An 18,794-nucleotide genomic window follows, 5' to 3' on the forward strand; every position below is an offset into this window, starting at 1 on the left:
GCGCCTCTGCCCGGCCACCTATCGTCTGGGAAGAAGTGAGGAGCGTCTCTGCCTGTCCGCCCCGTCTGGGAAGTGAGGAGCCCCTCTGCCCGGCCGCCCCGTGTCTGGGTAGAAGTGAGGAGCTCCTCTGCCTGGCCGCTCCGTCTGGGAGGTCTACCACGGAGGCCAGAAGCAATGTGGGGGCTGGACGTGGTGGCTCACGCCTGTGGTCCCGGCACTCTGGGGGGCGAGGCGGGTTGATCACTTCGGGCTAGGAGTTTGAGACCAGTCTGGCCAACTTGGCGAAACATGAAGAATACAACAGACAAACCAACCAACCAACTCAATGACAACAAAACAGGTCTACCCTGGAGTCATACTCTAATTTTTTCTATTTTCCTCCCTTTCTGATCCTTTATCCCACTTTCTTTTTCTTCCTCTTCCTTCTCCCTCTTCTTTGTCAAATAGAGGATTGAGTTATTATCACTGATCCATATAAAGTCCCTCTCTCATTTATTTTAACTCCCACCCCCATTTCTATTCCCCGACTTCCCATGTGCAGCCTTCCTAATATGTTTGACACGCATCTTTTTGTTTGTATGTATTTTTAGAAAATGTTTATTGTTTTTGTATGCAAAAAAAATCAATAAAAAAAAAAAAAGTTAAAAAAAAACAAAAAAAAAACAAAAAAAAAACCAGCCTCTCTCAAAACCACTCTGACAAAGGAGGGAGAGAGGAGAAACCACTGTACTGGTTGCTTTAAAGGGAAGGCTCTCAGAACCTCTCAGGAATGAACTGCCTTTTTATTTTTATACTTAGGGCTGGTCTTCACTGAAAATGTGAAGCAAGTGAATAGGTCTGTCTTCACCCATCCTCCTGTTTCCTTTTCATTGTCCCCCTCAACCACGCTTATCTCTTTGTCTTTCTCTATTTCCTTCTTGTTCATGTCTCTTCTGTTACTTAACTAGCTGTGAGAGCCCTTCACTACCCAGTCTCAGAGTCCACATCAGCGACAATAACAATCCTAAGAGCCATCGTCACCCTGACATCTTGGCAGGCTCCCTCTCACTCTACCCAGCAATGGCTCCACAGCAGCCAACGGCCCCACAACAGCCAACGTCCCCATCCCGCTCAGGGCCTAGCCCACCCACCCCTGTTCCCCACTCACTCAATGCAGTTGGGCCCCTTGTACACTGTTTTCATGATCATGAGTCCCTGGGTTCTGTGGAAACACAGAGACACCTTCCCGAAGCCTCCGCTGTCCAGTTCTGCACTCTCCCGGAAGTCACTGGATTTCATCTTGATGACATTCAAGGACATGTCTTGTTGCATTCTGAAGCTCAAGAACGCCCAAAATGGTACCACTTTCCCCCCCCGGCAGAGCCGTACCCTGTAAAGAGAACAGAGAGAACACCTCAGGGCAAAAAGACTATATATATATATATATATATATATATATATATATAGTTTTTTTCTCCTTTGGAGACAGGGTCTCACTTTGTCACTCAGGCTGGAGTGCAGTGGCACAATCATAGCTCACTGGAGCCTCGACCTCCTGGGCTCAGGCAATCCTCCTCCCTCAGCCTCCTTGAGTAGCTGGGACCACAGGTGCACCCCACCATGCCCAGCTGATTTTTAAATTATTTGTAGAGATGGGGGGGCCGGGGGATCTCACTATGTTGCCCAGGCTGGTCTCGAACTCCTAGGATCAAGGGATCCTCCCACCTCAGCCTCCCAAAGTGCTGAGATTACAGGTGTGAGCCATTGCACCTGGCAGAAAGGATCATTTTTAAAAACTTTGTTAATATTCCACCACATGCTTGGTGTGCCTTGGATTTTTGAGGATAGACTTACAGTCATCTGATGAGCTATTTTTCATATTTTTAAGAATCAGAGAAGACTATAATATTTATTCCCTCAGCCTTTTTATTTCTGGCAATATGGAGCATTAGAAAATTTTAAGAACCCTCCGGCTATAAAGGACATAAGTATGTTGGACAACATAATACAAACATTCATTGAAATGCATACCAGAACTCCGTGGAAAGGAAAAGAACTCTAGGGACAAAAACAGGGCACCAGAGGCAGGCAGTAGCTCACACAGGGCAGTGCCAACCTCGCCATCCAGAAGTCAAGGTTTAAAGCCCAGCTGAGGTCAAGGAATGCAAGAAAAGCTGGTAGAATGAAGACTCCCCCCTTAACACAGCACTGCTCAATGTGCAACCCTTTGATGAAAGGATGAACTAGAAAAAAAGCAGCCCGTGGCAAACAAACATATTTGTCTTGGAATGGGCACAAGATATTTAAAAAAAAAGTTTGTGCAAATTGATAACCTTGGGCCTGTCTTCAAATAGATACAGACTTTGAATTGAGAGGATTGCCTGAACTATGAACTGTTACACAGGAAGTGGCCACAGGCTGATGCCATCCTGAGGTTACAGGCTAAAGCAAACAACACCCTCAAGCCAGGCCAGACAGAATTCCCACAAATACAAATTTAACATGAGCTCCCTTTCCAAAATTATAAAACACAAAAGAAAAAATTCACCGTGAGACAGACCCTGCAGCTACAGCAAACAGCAGTAGTCAGCACCAAAGAACTTCAGTAAATTAACAACTGAAAGGCATTAGAAAATGAATAGGTTTAAGTAATTATGAACAAAAGAAGGAATCTGAAGAATATAAAAAGAACAATGCACACTCTAAGCTTAAAGAAAATGTGAAAAAGGAGTAGGATTTGGAGAATGTCCATCAGGGCTGTGAAGTATACAGTATCAGATCTCAAAGCACAGCTATTTGCTTCATCCTTCCTCCCTTCTTTTCTTCCATTCATTCATTTTCCCCAAACTGAAATATAGAATAAAAACCCATGGAGAACCACAAGGAGACACCACTACACAACTACCAGAATATCCAAAACTAAAAAGACTAATAGCACCAAACACTGGCAAACATGTGAAGCAACCAGACCTCTCAAACATCATTGGTGGGAGTATAAAATGGTACAAACACTTTGGGAAAAGGGCTGGCAAAAAGCTTCATGGCAAAACAGAAACTCCATGCAAACCAACAGGACACGGACACACTGGTGTGTGCATGTGAATGTGCATGTCTGTGTTTTGATTTGAGAGTAGGAGGGCTATGGATGTTTTGTATTCCAGAAATACCCACATCCCGGCTGGGCGCCGTGGCTCACGTCTGTAATCCCAGCACTTTGGGAGGCTAAGGCAGGCGGATCACGAGGTCAGGAGTTCAAGACCAGCCTGGCCAACATGGTGAAACCCCATCTCTACTAAAAACACAAAAATTAGCCAGGTGTGGTGGCACACACCTCTAATCCCAGCTACTCGGGAGGCTGAGGCAGGAGAATTGCTTAAACTTGGGAGGCAGAGGTTGCAGTGAGCTGAGATTGCATGCCACTGCACTCAAGCCTGGGCGACAAAGTGAGACTCCGTCTCAAAAAAGTTAAAATAAAATAAAATAATAAATATCCACATGCAAATACAGACCATGAAAAATACTCTTTCTGGGGCATAAAATATTCATTGAAATTTCATGGGCATATATTTTGTTTATAAAACCACAAACACCTGCACTATGACCCAGCAATTCCAATCCCAAGAGAAATGAAAATGTATGTCGGAAAACACTTGTAAAATGTTCATAGCAACTTTATCTATAATAGCTCCAAACTGAAAACATTTCAATAAAGGATCATTTGACAAAAAAAAAAAGAAATAGCTCCAAACTGCAAACAGCTGCCCATCAGTAAGAGAATGAGTGAACACACTGTGGTATATGAACACAATGGGATACTACTCAGCAATAAAAATGAACTACTGATACACATGAATGAAAACAGCATGAACGAAATGCAAAAACGTGATAAGTGAAAGTAGCCTTATACAAAAGCATACATACTATGTAATTCTATTTATATGACCGTTCAGAAGTCAAAACCAATCTGTGCCAGAAAAAGAACACTGGACACCTGTGAGCATGGCAAGGCTGAGAGGGCAGGGGCATGAGGGAACTTTCTGGGGTCATGATAATGTTATATCAATGGGGGCTAGGGTTGCAGGCATACGCATCTGCCCATACTCAGCAGATGTACTCCTAACGACGGCAGGTAGATTTTACATCAAAAGACAAACCTGTAAACATACTGAACTCTAGCTAGTGGTATGCATGCTGAAGTATTTAGAGATGTGTACTGATGTGTACTTGGAAATACATCAAAAAGTCAGATAGAATGATGGACAGATGACGGGAAAGGAGATGGAGAATTACATGATGAAGCAAGCGGTGTTAAGACGATACTCGTGGTGGACGTAACCTTTGGACTTTGGTGTTTTTCATAATAAGATGTTAGAGGGCAGGGAGTTAAAAAATGAAAAAAGAAATACCTTGGGGAGAGGGAATTCTGGAAACCCATAGGCTGCCCATGGTGTTGTACAGTGGCCGGCTACAGGTGACTCGGGTAACCAGCCTTCTACACCTCATCTAAAGGCTGGGGGCCAGCTCTGTCTAGCAGAGGAAGCTCACACAGCAGCATCTATGGGCCTTCTTTCCTACGACATAAGACATTACCAAACAAGAGGAAGTGTCTCAGGAAACAAGTACATTGGTGAGACACGGGCAGTGGGTGGGGGTGGGGGGCTGTCTAGATGAAGGCCTGAAGGCTGAGGGGTGGGGTGAGGCACACGCTTGAGGTAAGAGACCAGGAGCCATAGCTCCAAGGGCACAGCCCTCCACTATGAGCATCAACTCCAGCTCTGTGACTCACCAACCTGTCACCTTGGGGCACTTACTTATGCCTCAATTTCCTCATCTGCAAAATGAAACAAAAATGACCGCCTCACAGAAGTGGTAAGGATTATGAGAAAAAAAAAGTATATGTTTATGTATGTATACGTATAAATATACATATATTTGTATATGTATATATGTAATATATAATACAATGATATAAAAATGTGTATAGATATTTGTGTATGTGTATATATATATATTTGTATATGTGTATATGCATATATTGTATATGTAGATATATAGCTATATTTGTCTATGTGTATATACATATATATATATTTGTATATACGTATATATGTACATATGTATATATTTGTGAAAACACGTTTGTTGCCTGCTTTATGTCTCTGGCTATGGTTGGCCCAGCCGCCCATGTGTTTATCCACATGGATGGTGTTTCCTTGGGCTTTGAGAATGCCAACATTCTCAGCTGGGATCACTCTGTCAGCAGGGCCCTACTGACCAATCCTAGTGAGAATGACGTAGGAGGGGGTGGAGACAGAGGGCATAAAAGATAACACTGATTTTAGGCCTCCTTTTTCATTCACTACAGATCACTGGAGCCTGCAGAACCCTGAAGGCTTCCCCATTCCATAAGAGTCATCCATCCCACCCTCTTAGGCCACATTCTTCCAACTTCTTGCCTGGTTAGGTGTCAGAGAACTGTCATTTTGTCAAGGAAGCCATCCTAAATCTTCCCATTAGACATTTTCATAGGTAAGACAGTACTGTAATTGAGAATTATTTCTCATGAAGTTCACAGAAGGCAGGAAACTTGTCTTGTGCACCATCTCCAGAGCCTAGCAGAACCCAACGTATGCCAGCCCATCATCAATTGAGTAACTATTTTAAAAAGAGAACTATTTAATTGTCAAAAAAATAAAAAAATAAAAATATTGTTAAATGAATTACGGCACACTCCTAACAGAATATTATATAGCCATTCAAAATTGTTTTTGAAGAATAAATCTGTAAAAATTATATTCACATTTGTGTGTGTGTTTTATATATATATATATATAAAAATAGATAAAGATATACGTACAGAAAAAAAAGAAGACATAAAGGCACCAAAATGTTAACAAGGATTGTATCTTGATGGTAGGGTGATTTTTAGTTTCTTCTTTACACTTTTATTATGTTTTCCAAATTTTCCACAATAGACATGAATTAAATGTAAAATTAAAATTATTTTTTGAAAGGAATAATTCCTTGACTCAGTATTTCTTTACTCTGAGGGATCAAATCAGAGATGCTGATAAAGATTATGTGCAAAGCTGTTCCTGGTAGCATTACATAGAACAGCAAAAGTAGGTAAAACACTTAGCATGTACAGAGGAATCACTTATGCCCATCAACACTGAAATATATCTAGCAGTTTGCAAAAGCGATGTTGTGAAAAGCGATGTTGTGAAAGAATGTTTAATAACATTTAAAAATGCTCACAGACAGTAAAGAAACAGGCAGGAACTACAACACGCCCTGAAAAACGCCCTTTTGAGTAAAAGGTTTCTACTTTATGAGGAGTCCTATTTGGTATCTCTTCTTTAGTCTCGGCCACGTCTCCTCAAATTTGTCAAGACCAACTAGGACCTGCAGGTGCTCCTGTGCGCGGTGGAGTTTGGGAAGGCCTCTAGTTGGGTCCACTGGATTTTGGGAGCTTAGCTCCTGATGCAAGTCGGTTCTCCTTATAGTCTTGCGGTTTGCTAGTTTAGTCTGATGTTAATCTTATGCATCTTCTGCACGGTTTTTCCTATCCACCCCTCTTTTATCCACATGAAAGATTCAACTTTATGAGCACCGAATATCTTAGGAAGGCCTTGTGAGTAGTTGAATGAAGGATATCCAAAAACAGTGAATTCAGGCAGCTTATTAGCCATATTGCATAACCATATTATTACAAAGCCATGTCACAGAGTAACAAAGACATGCTGGCCTGTTACAGCAATTAATTTTAACTAATAATTATGTCCATTTGAAGGAATTTGTAAATGTTTTGCATAAATATTCAGGGACTCAGGACAGTGAATTTTCTTCTATTGAAATTAATGTGAAATCTCAAGGAATTTCACGATTACCTTCTAAGGCAGGGTAAGTATACATATCAAAATATTCTAATTAACTTTTTCTCCATTTTTCTATGATGACCACACATAACAAGAGAATGGCAGAAAATGCTGGTTGCCCACCTGCCATTGCCCCCTTTCTTCCCACTAACAGAATTCTGATTTTGCTCAGCTATCCAAGTGACCAGAGGATTTCTCCAACTTCCTTGATTACAGCAGCCTGATGCTTTGCCTGGATAAACAAAAGCTCTGAGCAAGGAAGAGACTTAAGGACCAGCAACGAAGGACCAGCAAGAGACAAGAATTGAAACAGAGGTTAAACAAGAATCATAACCCCTGAAGCAAATTTTATCATGATTTCAATTTGCAAATAAAGAAACTAAGATTTGGAGCTAAATGATTCACCTAAAGTGGTAGGATTCTAGAATGAAATATTTGTCCCTTCATTCAAACTTTCACTATTGGCTCACTAACACATGCTACTTCTCTAGATAGCAATCTGTCTTCAGAAAAATCCAGATGCAAAGACCCACTCTTAACAGCCTTACTCATCTATATTAAATGAACATGCGACAGTCAGAAACACGGAGAAAGTACAGAATAAACTTTTTAAATACAGGGAGGTGGAGTGCAGGGGCTCATGCCTATAATCCCAGCACTTTGGGAAGCCAAGGTGGGCAGATTGCCAAGAGTTTGAGACCAGACTGGCCAACGTGGTGAAGCCCTGTCTCTACTAAAAATACAAAAATTAGCCAGGCGTGGTAGTGCACACCTGCAATCCTAGCTTCTTGGGAGGCTGAGGCAGGAGAACTGCTTGAACCCGGGAAGCGAAGGTTACAGTGAGCCGCGATCGCGCCACTGCACTCCAGCCTGGGCGACAGAGCAAGACTCTGTCTCAAAAATAAAAATACATGGCTCATGTGTTTTTGAAATACATGGTTCAAAATCAATGTTCTACAGATTAATACAGTCAACCTTTTTTGCCAGAATGTAATATCCAACTAAAGCATGGGAAGTTAAATATTTTCTTCAAATTCCCAGATCATATGGGTGTTAAGACGTTATAGATTAATAAGCACCAAAAAGTAAGCTGCCCAGTTTGAAAGAGGCTGTTTAAAAACTTTTCTTAATACTCATTCAGAATCCAGAAAGTACAACATATCTCTGGGGCTCAGTATAGTGCAGACAGAGGAAAATGAGTATTAAAGTTATCATTTTTGCTATTTTATCAGTAATAATGATACACTCCAAATTTCATTTTAAACAAGCCTAGTCTTCACTTTTTGTGAACAGAAGAGCTGCAGTATTCCACATTTATTTATTTATTTATTTGAGACAGAGTCTCCCGCTGTCACCCAGGGTAGTGTAAGTGGCACCATCTCGGCTCAATGCAACTACTGCCTCCTGGGTTCAAGCCATTCTCCTGCCTCAGCCTCCCGCGTAGCTGGGATTACAGGGACCTGCCACCACACCCGGCTAATTTTTGTATTTTTAGTACAGACGGGGTTTTGCCATGTTGGCCAGGCTGGTCTCGAACTCCTGACCTCAGGTGATCCTCCCACCTTGGCCTCCCGAAGTGCTCGGATTACAGGAGTGAGCCACCGTGCCCGACCCAGTATTCCACATTTCTAACATGACAATTTCCTCTTGACTCAGTCCATCTTCCTAGCAGTCACAGAATACAGATGAGTACTAAGTCACCGCACATTTCAAAGTTCACCTCCTGCCTTGGCTTCTTCAAGTGTTAAGTCAGGGAAGAATTAATCATTGGAACAGCCTCCTGCTTTGCCCAAGATAAAAAAGGAGCTCTGACTACGGGAGAGCTAAATGGTCAGCAAGAGAGAGAGAAGTGAACAACCCCAGACCTCCCCCTGCCCCTGCAACCCCCGCATCCCTGTGAGGCTTTGTCAAATGCTTTGGGAAGGAGGATGCAGCCTATCCTCTTCCCAACCCTCAAGAGGGTCCGCAGCACTTCACAAAAGCACCTGCCAGTGACAACCAAAGAAGCCTGCTAGGGTTACCACATTCGTCCCCTCAGTCGTCCAAGATCACGCAGAAATGCTTTTGTTTTTGGAACCTGCTGCGGCCTCAAGCGCAACAGTAAAAGGCCCTTTCAAAGGGTTGGTAAGGGAAGAGCCCAAACTGTTTTTTCTTAATGATAGGGCAGTAAGAGCCCACCTTCTCCACCAAAACAACATTAATGGCGTGTGGGACTGCCTATTCTACCCTCACGCCGTAACCGCGGCTCGAAGGCAGGTCTCCGCCCGCTACCAGTCCAGCGCCCCGACCTCTGGTGCAGAAGCGGCCAGCGGACTCCGGATAAGCAGAGACAGAGCGGAGCACCCCTGACTTCCGGGAGCGCCCGCGGCCCCGCCCACCGCCCGACTTCCGGTACGGGCGGGGCCCGCGCCGCGCGCACCCGGGGTAGAGTCCCTCTCCTTCCGGGAAGCCCGCGGCCGCCCCGGCCTCCACGCAAGCACCAGAGAGTTACTTTCGTTTCCACGGCAAACGTCAGGAGGCCCGGGTGAGGGAAGAAGCGGCGGCGGAGGGTTGGGGATTACTCTGACGCCGCGGCAGCCTTGCCGGGGCGTGCTGGGGGAGAGCGCGTGAACCCCGACCAGGGGGTCACCAGGACTGAGCGTGGCGGCCTCCGGAGTGTTCCCCGCACGGTCCCAGCCCGCTCACCGCGCCCGTCTCCGTGGCCGCGCTGTCCAGCCAAGTCCCGCCGCGCTCCCTCGGCCCCGCCCGGATGGCCGCGCTCTGGCGCCCCAGCTGTGGGTCCTCTGGACTCGCCGCGCTCCGGCAGCTGACCCGCCGTCCGCCGTCCGCGTCGAGTGCGCCCGGCTGGAGGGCGTGGACTGCTCGCACTGCCTCCTCCCCCTGCCCCGGCCCTTGCCTGGGAGGAGGACTGCGAGAGCGCCGCCCCGCCGCTCGTGGGACCTCGCGCCCAGGGTCTGAGTCCCGGAGCTCTCTTGCGGGCTAGAGGATCGCGGACTTTGTTTTCAAGCGAGTGGGGCGGCCTACGTGAAAGAGGAAACCGAAACCCCCGCGCGCACGAGAGGGAGAAGGGCCTGGAGGGAAGCACTGGGTGGATTACAGCGGGGCCCCTACCCCGAGGATTCGGAGCTCTGCGGGTTAGCATTGGCAAGTTAGCATTCCTCTCCCTTCATCTGTGAAGTGGGGCTGTCGAGGAGGAAATGTGGTTATTTTGCAGCCCTTTAAAATGGTAATTGTGAAGTCTCGAGCAAAATTGGAACTGCATGCTATTCATGTTATATTAAAAACCAAGTAATAAAATTATATGCACATCAGGCCGGGCGCGGTTGTTCACTCCTGTAATCCCAGCACTTTGGGAAGCCTAGACGGGCGGATCACTTGAGGTCAGGAGTTCGAGACCAGCCTAGCCAACATGGTGAAACCCCGTCTCTAGTAAAAAATACAAAAATCAATTGGGCGTTGTGGCAGGCACCAGCAATCCCAGCTACTCGGGAGGCTGAGGCAGGAGAATTGCTTGAACCTGGGAGGTGGAGATCGTAGTGAGCCGAGATCGCACTACTGCACTCCAGCCTGGGTGACAAGAGCAAGACTCCGCCTCAAAAGGAAAAAAAAAAAAAAGCACAACAGGATTACATACTGTAAAAAGATATGTATGTCAGGAGAACGAGCCACATTCACAACACAAGCCACAGACTGGGAGAAAATATTTGCAAAAGACGTATCTGATAAAGGACTGTGACCCACAATATACCAAAAAAAACCCTCTTAAAATGCAACAATATGGAAATGTGCAACCTGATTAAAAGTGGGCAAAAGCTCTGAACAGACACCTCACCATATGTATATGCATATGAAAAGATGCTCAATATCATAGGTCATTAAAGAATTGCAATTTAAAAAAATTGAAATACTATTACACATTTATTAGAATGGCTAAAATAAAGAACACTCACAACACCAAATGCTGATGAGGATCTGGAGTACAAGGAACTCTCATACATTCCTAGTGGGAATGCCTAATGTTAGAGTCACTTTGGAAGACATTTTGGCAATTTCTTAACCAAGCTCTTCTTACAATAAGATGAAGCAACTCCACACCTTAGTATTTACCCAAACGAGTTGACAGCTTGTGCCCATACAAACACCTGTACAAGAATGTCTATAGCAGTTTTATTCATAATTGCCAAAACTTGAGGGCATCCAAGATGTCATTTAATGGGTGGACAGATAAGCTGTGGTACATCTATACAATGGAATATTAAGTGCTAAAAAAAAATGAGCTCTGAAGCCACAAAAAAAAAAAAAAAAAAAAAATCCTGGAGCAATCTTAAATGTATAAATCTAAGTGAAAGAAGCCAATGTGAGAAGACTACATAATGCATGATTCCAACTATGTGACATTCTGGAAAAGGAAAAACTATGGAGATAGTAAAACAGATCAGTGGTTGCCAGGGATTTGCAGGGAAGGAGGGATGGATAGGTGGAGCACAAGGGATATTTAGGGCAGTGGAGTCTGATCTTACAGTGTTGGGTACATTTCATTATACATTTGTCAAATTATCTTGAATATACACAAAGAGCAAAACCTAACGAACTCTGGACTTTGGCTGATAATGTATAAGTTTTGTCCATATTGGTTCATTTTTGTAACCATGAATCTATGTTGGTTCATTGGGTATAACAAATATTCCACACTAATGCAGGATGTTGATGGTAGGGGAGGCTGTACGGTCCAGGATGTTTGTAGAAGGGGATATTTTCTTCTTAGTTTTGCTGTAAACTAAAACAGCTCTAAAAGTCTATTCATTATTTTTTAAAAGATGTACACATATCAAAAAAGACGAAAGGCAGAGCTATTCACTCAGCAAAACTTTCTATCTACTGTATGCCAAGCAGGTACTAGATACAAGAGTATCTGGTGATAGATACAAGAGATACAAAAAGGAATTCATTCCTTCAATAAATATTTACTGAGCACCTGTTCTAGGCACTGAAGACTCGGTTGTGAATTAAACATAAAAAATCTCTATGTTCTGGCTGTGTGTAGTGGCTCACACCTGTAATCCTAGCACTTTGGGAGGCCAAGTCGGGTAGATTGCCTGAGCTCAGGGGTTCCGGACCAGCCTGGCAAACGTTATGAAACCTCGTCTCTACTAAAAATACAAAAATTAGCTGGGCGTGGTGGCGCACGCCTGTAGACCCAGCTACTCAGGAGGCTGAGGCAGGAGAATTGCTTGAACCCAGAAGATGGAGGTTGCAGTGAGCGAAGATTGCTCCAGCCTGGGCGACAGAGCAAGACTGTCTCAAAAAACAATAAAAAATAAAAAACTCTATGTTCCATTCGTGGAGCTTGCATTCTAATGGGGAAGACAAAAAGTTATTGCCCATCACTGTCCTCTGGACATCATGTGACCTTGGGAGATTGGAAATGCGTTGTTTTTGCTTCATTTTGTTTTCAGTGTTCTAACTCAGAAACATTTATTTGGGAGCTTTACTCATTACTCCCAGCAAAAGCCATGAGTGTAGACTGTGCATGAGATGAAGGAACTGGTCCTTGAAGAACACCAGAATGGAAAAGGCAAGAAACAGCCCAAGGTGAGGAAGGAAAACCAGCGAGAACAAAGAGCTGATAACTATCTCTGAAGCCGGTGGAGGCTTCAGAGAGAGTATCACACTTCTGAAAGTGTGAATGTGAGGGTGTGGGTCTCTTGGTCACAGGTCTGAAACCAAATGAACCCCCACCTCCAGACTGCAGTTCCCAGTGCACTTGTAAATGAGACCCTCACTCCTCCAGGTGAGCCTGGGAGACCTCCCTGACTCCTTTCCATCTCCCCCTCCTCCCCCACACCCATCCCCAAGGCCTGCCCTCTACGCCCACATTTCTTCCCACTTCGGGTCCTGTGCCTGGCCTAATGCCCAGGCCCCCTCCCGAGCCTCTGGTCTCCCTAGAGCCACTCCCCACTGTCGGGACACCTCATCTATGCTCCCCAAAACGCCACGCAAAGCACTGGAGAGCCTTGGACAATGAACACAACCCGCTTCCCCCAGGCACCACCACGCCACAGCCACACAGCACCTCAGAAAGCGGTGTCTTTTTTTTTTGAGATGAAGTCTGGCTCTGTCGCCCAGGCTGGAGTGCTGGAGTGCAGTGCAGTGGCGCGATCTCAGCTCACTGCAAGCTCCGTCTCCCGGGTTCACGCCATTCTCCTGCCTCAGCCTCCCGAGTAGCTGGGACTACAGGCGCCCGCCACTACAACCGGCTAGTTTTTTGTATATATATATATATATATATATTTTTTTTTTTTTTTAGTAGAGGGGTTTCACTGTGTTAGCCAGGATGGTCTCGATCTCCTGACCTCGTGATCCGCCCGCCTCGGCCTCCCAGAGTGCTGGGATTACAGGCGTGAGCCACCGCGCCCGGCCAGAAAGCGGTGTCTTAATCCTCTTGTCCTTCCTCCTAAATCTCCCGGGGCCCTTAGGATCCGCTTAAAGCCACCTTGTTAAAACGGTTTCTTATCCACTTGCCCGCTCCCTTGATCTAGCCTCGCTCAGGTCACAGCCTCCACCTCTGGCCATTCTGAACCCCTCCCAAAGTCACCTCTTCGCAAACTCCTGGTCCCCCTTAGAAGGCCCCATGTCCATCACGGGATTAATTCCACTCACCCTCAAACACTGCGGCCCAGAGGCTCTGATTCCCACCCTAGAGAACCCCGCTGGCGCGAGCCTCCCCAGCACGACCCCTCCTCCCGAAGGTGACTCGTCATCTTGCTTGCAGTCCCCACTGACCGCAGGCCCTGCAGGCGAGGGCTGAGCCTGGCTCTGCGGATTCTCAGTCCCTGGAGGAGTGCTTCGGGAAGGAAGGGCCCCATCCGTTTCGCTGAATTATTGAAAGAATTAGGATGGATAAGAGTGCTCGGATTTGGAACTGAAGACTGGTGACTTTGAAAGACAGAGAAGAACCAGGACAGACGTCATCCCAGAGCAGAGAGGAGCAGCGAGAAAACAAGGCCGGCAGGTGGGGAGGGGCTGCAGGGGAGGGCTTCGGCCAGGGAAGGGCAGCGAGGAGGCGTCGGGGAGGGCGGCGTCCGCGCTGGCTGGGAGCTGCAGAGGCGGAAACCGGCTGCGCGCTGCAGGGGACCCCCCAGAGACCGTTGCTGACCCCGCCGAGACACCACCGCCTCCCCGGGGCTCTTGGCTGAGCGACCTCTCCTGTCCTCGGGTCCCATCTTTCGGTGGCAGGCGGTGGACCTGAAGCTCGCCACTCGCGTCCCCTACCCCGGCCGTGCGCGGGGACGCCCTTACCTGCCACCTCGTCTCCGTGTCGCGCTCTGAGCCTGGACGCCGATCCCCGAGGCGCAGGACCCAGCCGTGCTGCTGCCCTCGCCGCGGACTCCCGCTAGGGCCTCGGCGGGCACCGCCTTTTATACTTGGGACAAAACTGTTTCTATACGTCATAAGCGGTCTAACTGGGGCTCCGCCTGCCGGGACTAGCCGGGGAGGCGCGCGCGTTCGCGTGGTGGCGCAGGGCAGGGCTAGGAGCAGAGACAGGTCAATCAACCCCCAGTCCTCCCGGCCCAGGGCGATGTCCGCGAATGCTCCCGCCAGCCTGAGGCCAGCCAGGTTCCCAAGGCGCGCGCCCGGCCTCGCCCACCCCCAGCGCCAGGGCCTCTTCAGGACCGGGTTCTGAACCTGACATCCCAGAGAAGTAGGTTGGGAGCCTGCGGCGTCCAGGGCCTTCGCGCGAAGAAACAAGGCGTGTGCGGGAAAGGACACAGAGCCTGGAACTCTGGGCTTTTCTACTTAAGGAAGCGAAGGTCGGGTGACAGCCGAGCTCCATGTTCCAGTGGGAAGGCCCCATGGGTCTGTGTTCCACGCCTCTTGTCATGAATATGGGGGATTCAGTTGGAACCAAAGCATTTGTTCCAGGTCCCACCACTAACTAGTAGTAGTCCTGGGCCCAGAACCAGGCGTCCTCACTCCTAGTACCCGAGCCCTTCTCTAGCAACAGGTGCTTGGGCTGCGGTGTGGTGTAAGCAGCCCCATTTTCCCGCAAAGTGATAGGAAGAGACACTGAGTCACACGGGCTCAGGACACTCCTTGTGTCCTCTATCAGGGGGTCCAGAGGCAGGCACTCGGGGGAGTTGATGCAGCAGTTCATGATGTCATGAGATATCCCCCCACCCCCTTCCATCTCAGGCTGGACGCAATTGGAAGCATTTCATGTTGGCACGGTGACGTCCAGAGGAAGGGAACAGACAAATGGCTCTCTCTGAAGCACGGAGCACGGCGTCTCCCAGAAGCCGGGCCCTCCTGTTTCAAATTGACCAGAATTAGAGCTTTCTCCTGAGGGCCTGAATTAGGGAGAGGCAAGCCAGGTGCCTAAGGCACAAAATTTCAGGAGGGCCACACGCATAGGTGCCAACCCTGCATTTGCGCGGCCCTGAGAATCAGAGCCTCCTTCAATTTGACACCCTAGGTGCCTAGCTTGTTCTTACTAAGGTTGGATACGGTGGCTCACGCCTGTAATCCCAGCATTTTGGGAGGCCGAGGCAGGCAGATCACGAGGTCAGGAGTTCCAGACTAGCCTGGCCAACATGGTGAAACCTCGTCTCTACTAAAAATACAAAAATTAGCCCAGCGTGGTGGTGCACGCCTGTAGACCCAGCTACTCAGGAGGCTGAGGCAGGAGAATCGCTTGAACCCAGAGGCGGAAGTTGCCGTGAGCCGAGATTGTTCCACTGCACTCCATCCTGGGTGACAGGCGAGACTCCGTCTCAAAAAAATAAAAATAAAAATAAATAACATACAAATAAAATAGCACCTTTAGTAAAATACAATTCACATACCATAATATTCATCCTTTTAAAGCATGCAATTCAGTGGTTCTTAGTGTATTGATGAAGCTGTCCAACTATCACCACTATTAACTCCAGAAGATTTTCATCACCCTAGCAATTATTCTCCATTTCCTCCTTCCCACAATCCCTGGCAACCACAGATTTATTTTCTGTCTCTGTGGATTTTCCTATTTCGGGGATTTCATGCAAAATGAACCATACAATATATGGTCTTTTGTGGCTGCTGCTTTTACGTAGCATAACGTTTTAAATGTTCATTCATGATGGTTCAAGGTAGCATTTATCAGACTTTATTTCTTTTTATGGCTGAATAATATTCATAATAATATGTATACCTATATCCATTTTGTTTAGCGTTTCATCAATTGACAGACATTTGGGTTTTTTCCATCTTTTGTCTATTATGAATAATGCTGCTATCAACATTCTTGTATAAATATATGTATAGATATATATTTTCTTGAGCTTATCATGGATATATACCAATGGGTAGAATTGGTGAGTCATATGGTAGAACTCTATATTTAACTTTTTGAAGAACTGCCAAACTTGTTTTTGCAAAGCTACTGTGCAATTTTACATTCCTACCAGCAATATACAGGCACACCTCAGAGATATTGTGGGGTAGGTTCCAAACCACCCACAATAAAGCGAATATCACAATAACGCAAATCACACAACGTTTTAGCAGCCCTGTGCATCTAATAGTTATATACTATACTGCAGTGTATTAAGTGCGCGTTATGTCTCAAAAATGTAGATACCTTAATCATAACACGTTATCACTAAAAAAAAATGATAGTCATCTGAGCCTTCAGTGAGTCATAATCTTTTTGCTGGTGGAGTGGCCCGCCTCAATGTTAATGAACCTGACTGATCAAGGTGGTAGTTGCTGAAGGCTGGAGTGGCTGTGGCAATTTTTTTTTTTTTTTTTTTTTGAGACGGAGTCTCGCTCTGTCGCCCAGGCCAGAGTGCAGTGGCGCGATCTCAGCTCACTGCAAGCTCCGCCTCCCGGGTTCTCGCCATTCTCCTGCCTCAGCCTCCCGAGTAGCTGGGACTACAGGCGCCCACCACCGCACCTGGCTAATTTGTATTTTTAGTAGAGATGGGGTTTCACCATGTTAGCCAGGATGGTCTCGATCTCCTGACCTCGTGATCCGCCTGCGTTGACCTCCCAAAGTGCTGGGATTATAGGCGTGAGCCACCGTGCCCGGCCGGCAATTTCTTAAAATCAGTTTGCTTCATCAATTGATTCTTCCTTTTATGAAAGATTTCTCTGTAGCATGTAATGCCATTGGATAGCATTTTGTTCACAGTAGAACTTATTTCAAATTGGTGTCAATCTTCTCAAACCCTGCCACTGCTTTACCAACTTAGTTTGTTATATCCTAAATCTTTTGGTTTTTGTTTGTTTTGAGACAGTCTCGCTCTGTCAGCCAGGCTGGAGTGCAGTGGCGCAATCTCGGCTCACTGCAACCTCTGTCTCCCAGGCTCAAGCAATTCTCCTGCCTCAGCTTCCTTAGTAGCTAGGATTACAGTCGCGTGCTACTACACCCAGCTAATTTTTGTATTTTTAGTAGAGACGGGGTTTCACCACGTTGGCCAGGCTGGTCTCGAACTCCTGACCTCAGGTTATCCACCAGCCTCGGTCTCCCAAAGTGCTGGGATTACAGGTGTGAGCTACCACGCCCGGCCCGTTGGCATTTCAACAGTGTTCACAGCATCTTCCCCAGTGGCAGATTCCATCTCAAGAAACCACTTCCTTTGCTCATCCATAAGAAGTGACTCCTTATCTGTGAAAGTTTTATCATGAGGTTGCAGCAATTCTGTCACATCTTCAGGTTCCATTTCTAATTCTAGTTCTGTTGCTATTTCCACCACATCTGCGGCTACTTCCTTCCCTAAAGTCTTCCATGAGCATTGGAATTAATTTCTTCCAAACTCCTGTTAATGTTGATATTTTGACCTCCTTCCATAAATCACAAATGTTCTTAATGGCATCAAGAGTGGTGAGAACCTTTCTAGAAATTTATCAGTTTACTTTGCCCAGATCCACCAGAGGAATCACTATATCTGGCAGCTAATAGCCTTTTTAAAATTATTTTGTATTTATTATTATTATTATTATTAGTAGTAGTAGTAGTAGTAGTATTTTGAGATGGAGTCACTCTTGTCACCCAGGCAGGAGTGCAGTGGTGTGATCTTGGCTCACTGCAACGTCCTCCTCCCGGGTTCAAGCGATTCTTGTTACTCAGCCTCCCAAGTAGCTCGGATTACAGGCGCCCGCAATCATGCCCAGCTGATATTTGTATTTTTAGTAGAGACGGGGTTTCCCCATGTTGGCCAGGCTGGTCTTGAACTCCCTACCTCAGGTAATCCACCCGCCTCGGCCTCCAAAAGTGATGGAATTACAGGCGTGAGCCACCACGCCCGCCAGAAGTGTATTTTTTAAATAATAAGACTTGAAAGTTGAATTTACTGCTTGACCCATGGGCTGTAGAATGGACGTTGTGTTAGCAGGCATGAAAACAGCATTCATCTCCTCGTACATCTCCATCAGACTCTTGGGTAATCAGGTGCATTGTCGATGAGCAGTAATATTTTGAAAGGAATCTTTTTTTCTGAACAGTGAGTCTCAACAGTGAGCTTAAAATACTCAGTAACCTATGCTGTAAAGAGACATGCTGTCACCTAGGCTTGGTGGTTCCACTGAGAGAGCACAGGCAGAGTAGGTTTAGCATAATTCTTAAAGCCCTAAGATTTTCAGTATGGTAAATGAGCATTGGTCTCGACTTAAAGTCACCAACTGCAGTAGCCCCTAACAACAGAGTCAGCCTGTCCTTTGAAGCTTTGAAGCCAGGCATTGACTTTTCCTCTCTAGCTATGGAAGTCCTAGGTGGCATCTTCTTCCAATAGAAGGCTGTTTTATCTACATTGAAAATCTGTTTAGTGTAGCCACCTTCATCAATGATCTTAGCTAGATCTTCTGGATAGCTTGGTGCAGCTTCTCCAACAGCACTTCTGGCTTCACCTTGCACTTTATGTTACAGAGATGGCTTCTTCCCTTAAACCTCAGGAACCA

General features: G+C 46.3%; 1 protein-coding gene and 1 long non-coding RNA gene across 9 annotated transcripts in view; one reads left to right on the top strand and one right to left on the bottom strand.

The window, feature by feature from the left end:
• Positions 1 to 5,772, top strand: part of LOC129473781 (uncharacterized) — a 45,086-nt gene extending 39,314 nt beyond the window's left edge. The window contains exon 4 of the long non-coding RNA XR_010119216.1: positions 5,345 to 5,772. This is a non-coding gene — a long non-coding RNA (uncharacterized lncRNA). The remainder of the gene's footprint in view (positions 1 to 5,344) is intronic.
• The window catches only part of RIPK1 (receptor interacting serine/threonine kinase 1), a 49,092-nt gene extending 34,764 nt beyond the window's left edge, over positions 1 to 14,328 (bottom strand). The window contains exons 1-2 of one of the 8 annotated variants that reach the window (XM_055264662.2): positions 14,157 to 14,328; positions 1,148 to 1,369 (exon numbers count right to left, since the gene is read on the bottom strand). In XM_055264662.2, coding sequence (XP_055120637.1) covers positions 1,148 to 1,311 — 164 coding nt within the window. In that variant the 5' untranslated portion in view covers positions 1,312 to 1,369; positions 14,157 to 14,328. Of the gene's footprint in view, positions 1 to 1,147; positions 1,370 to 5,435; positions 5,579 to 6,980; positions 7,372 to 9,035; positions 13,103 to 14,156 lie in introns of those variants that run through there. The other 7 variants (XM_055264658.2, XM_063632994.1, XM_063632995.1 and 4 more) reach the window with 7 other exon arrangements.
• Between the last annotated feature and the right edge of the window lie 4,466 nt (positions 14,329 to 18,794).

Source organism: Symphalangus syndactylus, chromosome 23 (assembly GCF_028878055.3).
Source record: "Symphalangus syndactylus isolate Jambi chromosome 23, NHGRI_mSymSyn1-v2.1_pri, whole genome shotgun sequence".
Lineage (NCBI taxonomy): Eukaryota > Metazoa > Chordata > Mammalia > Primates > Hylobatidae > Symphalangus > Symphalangus syndactylus.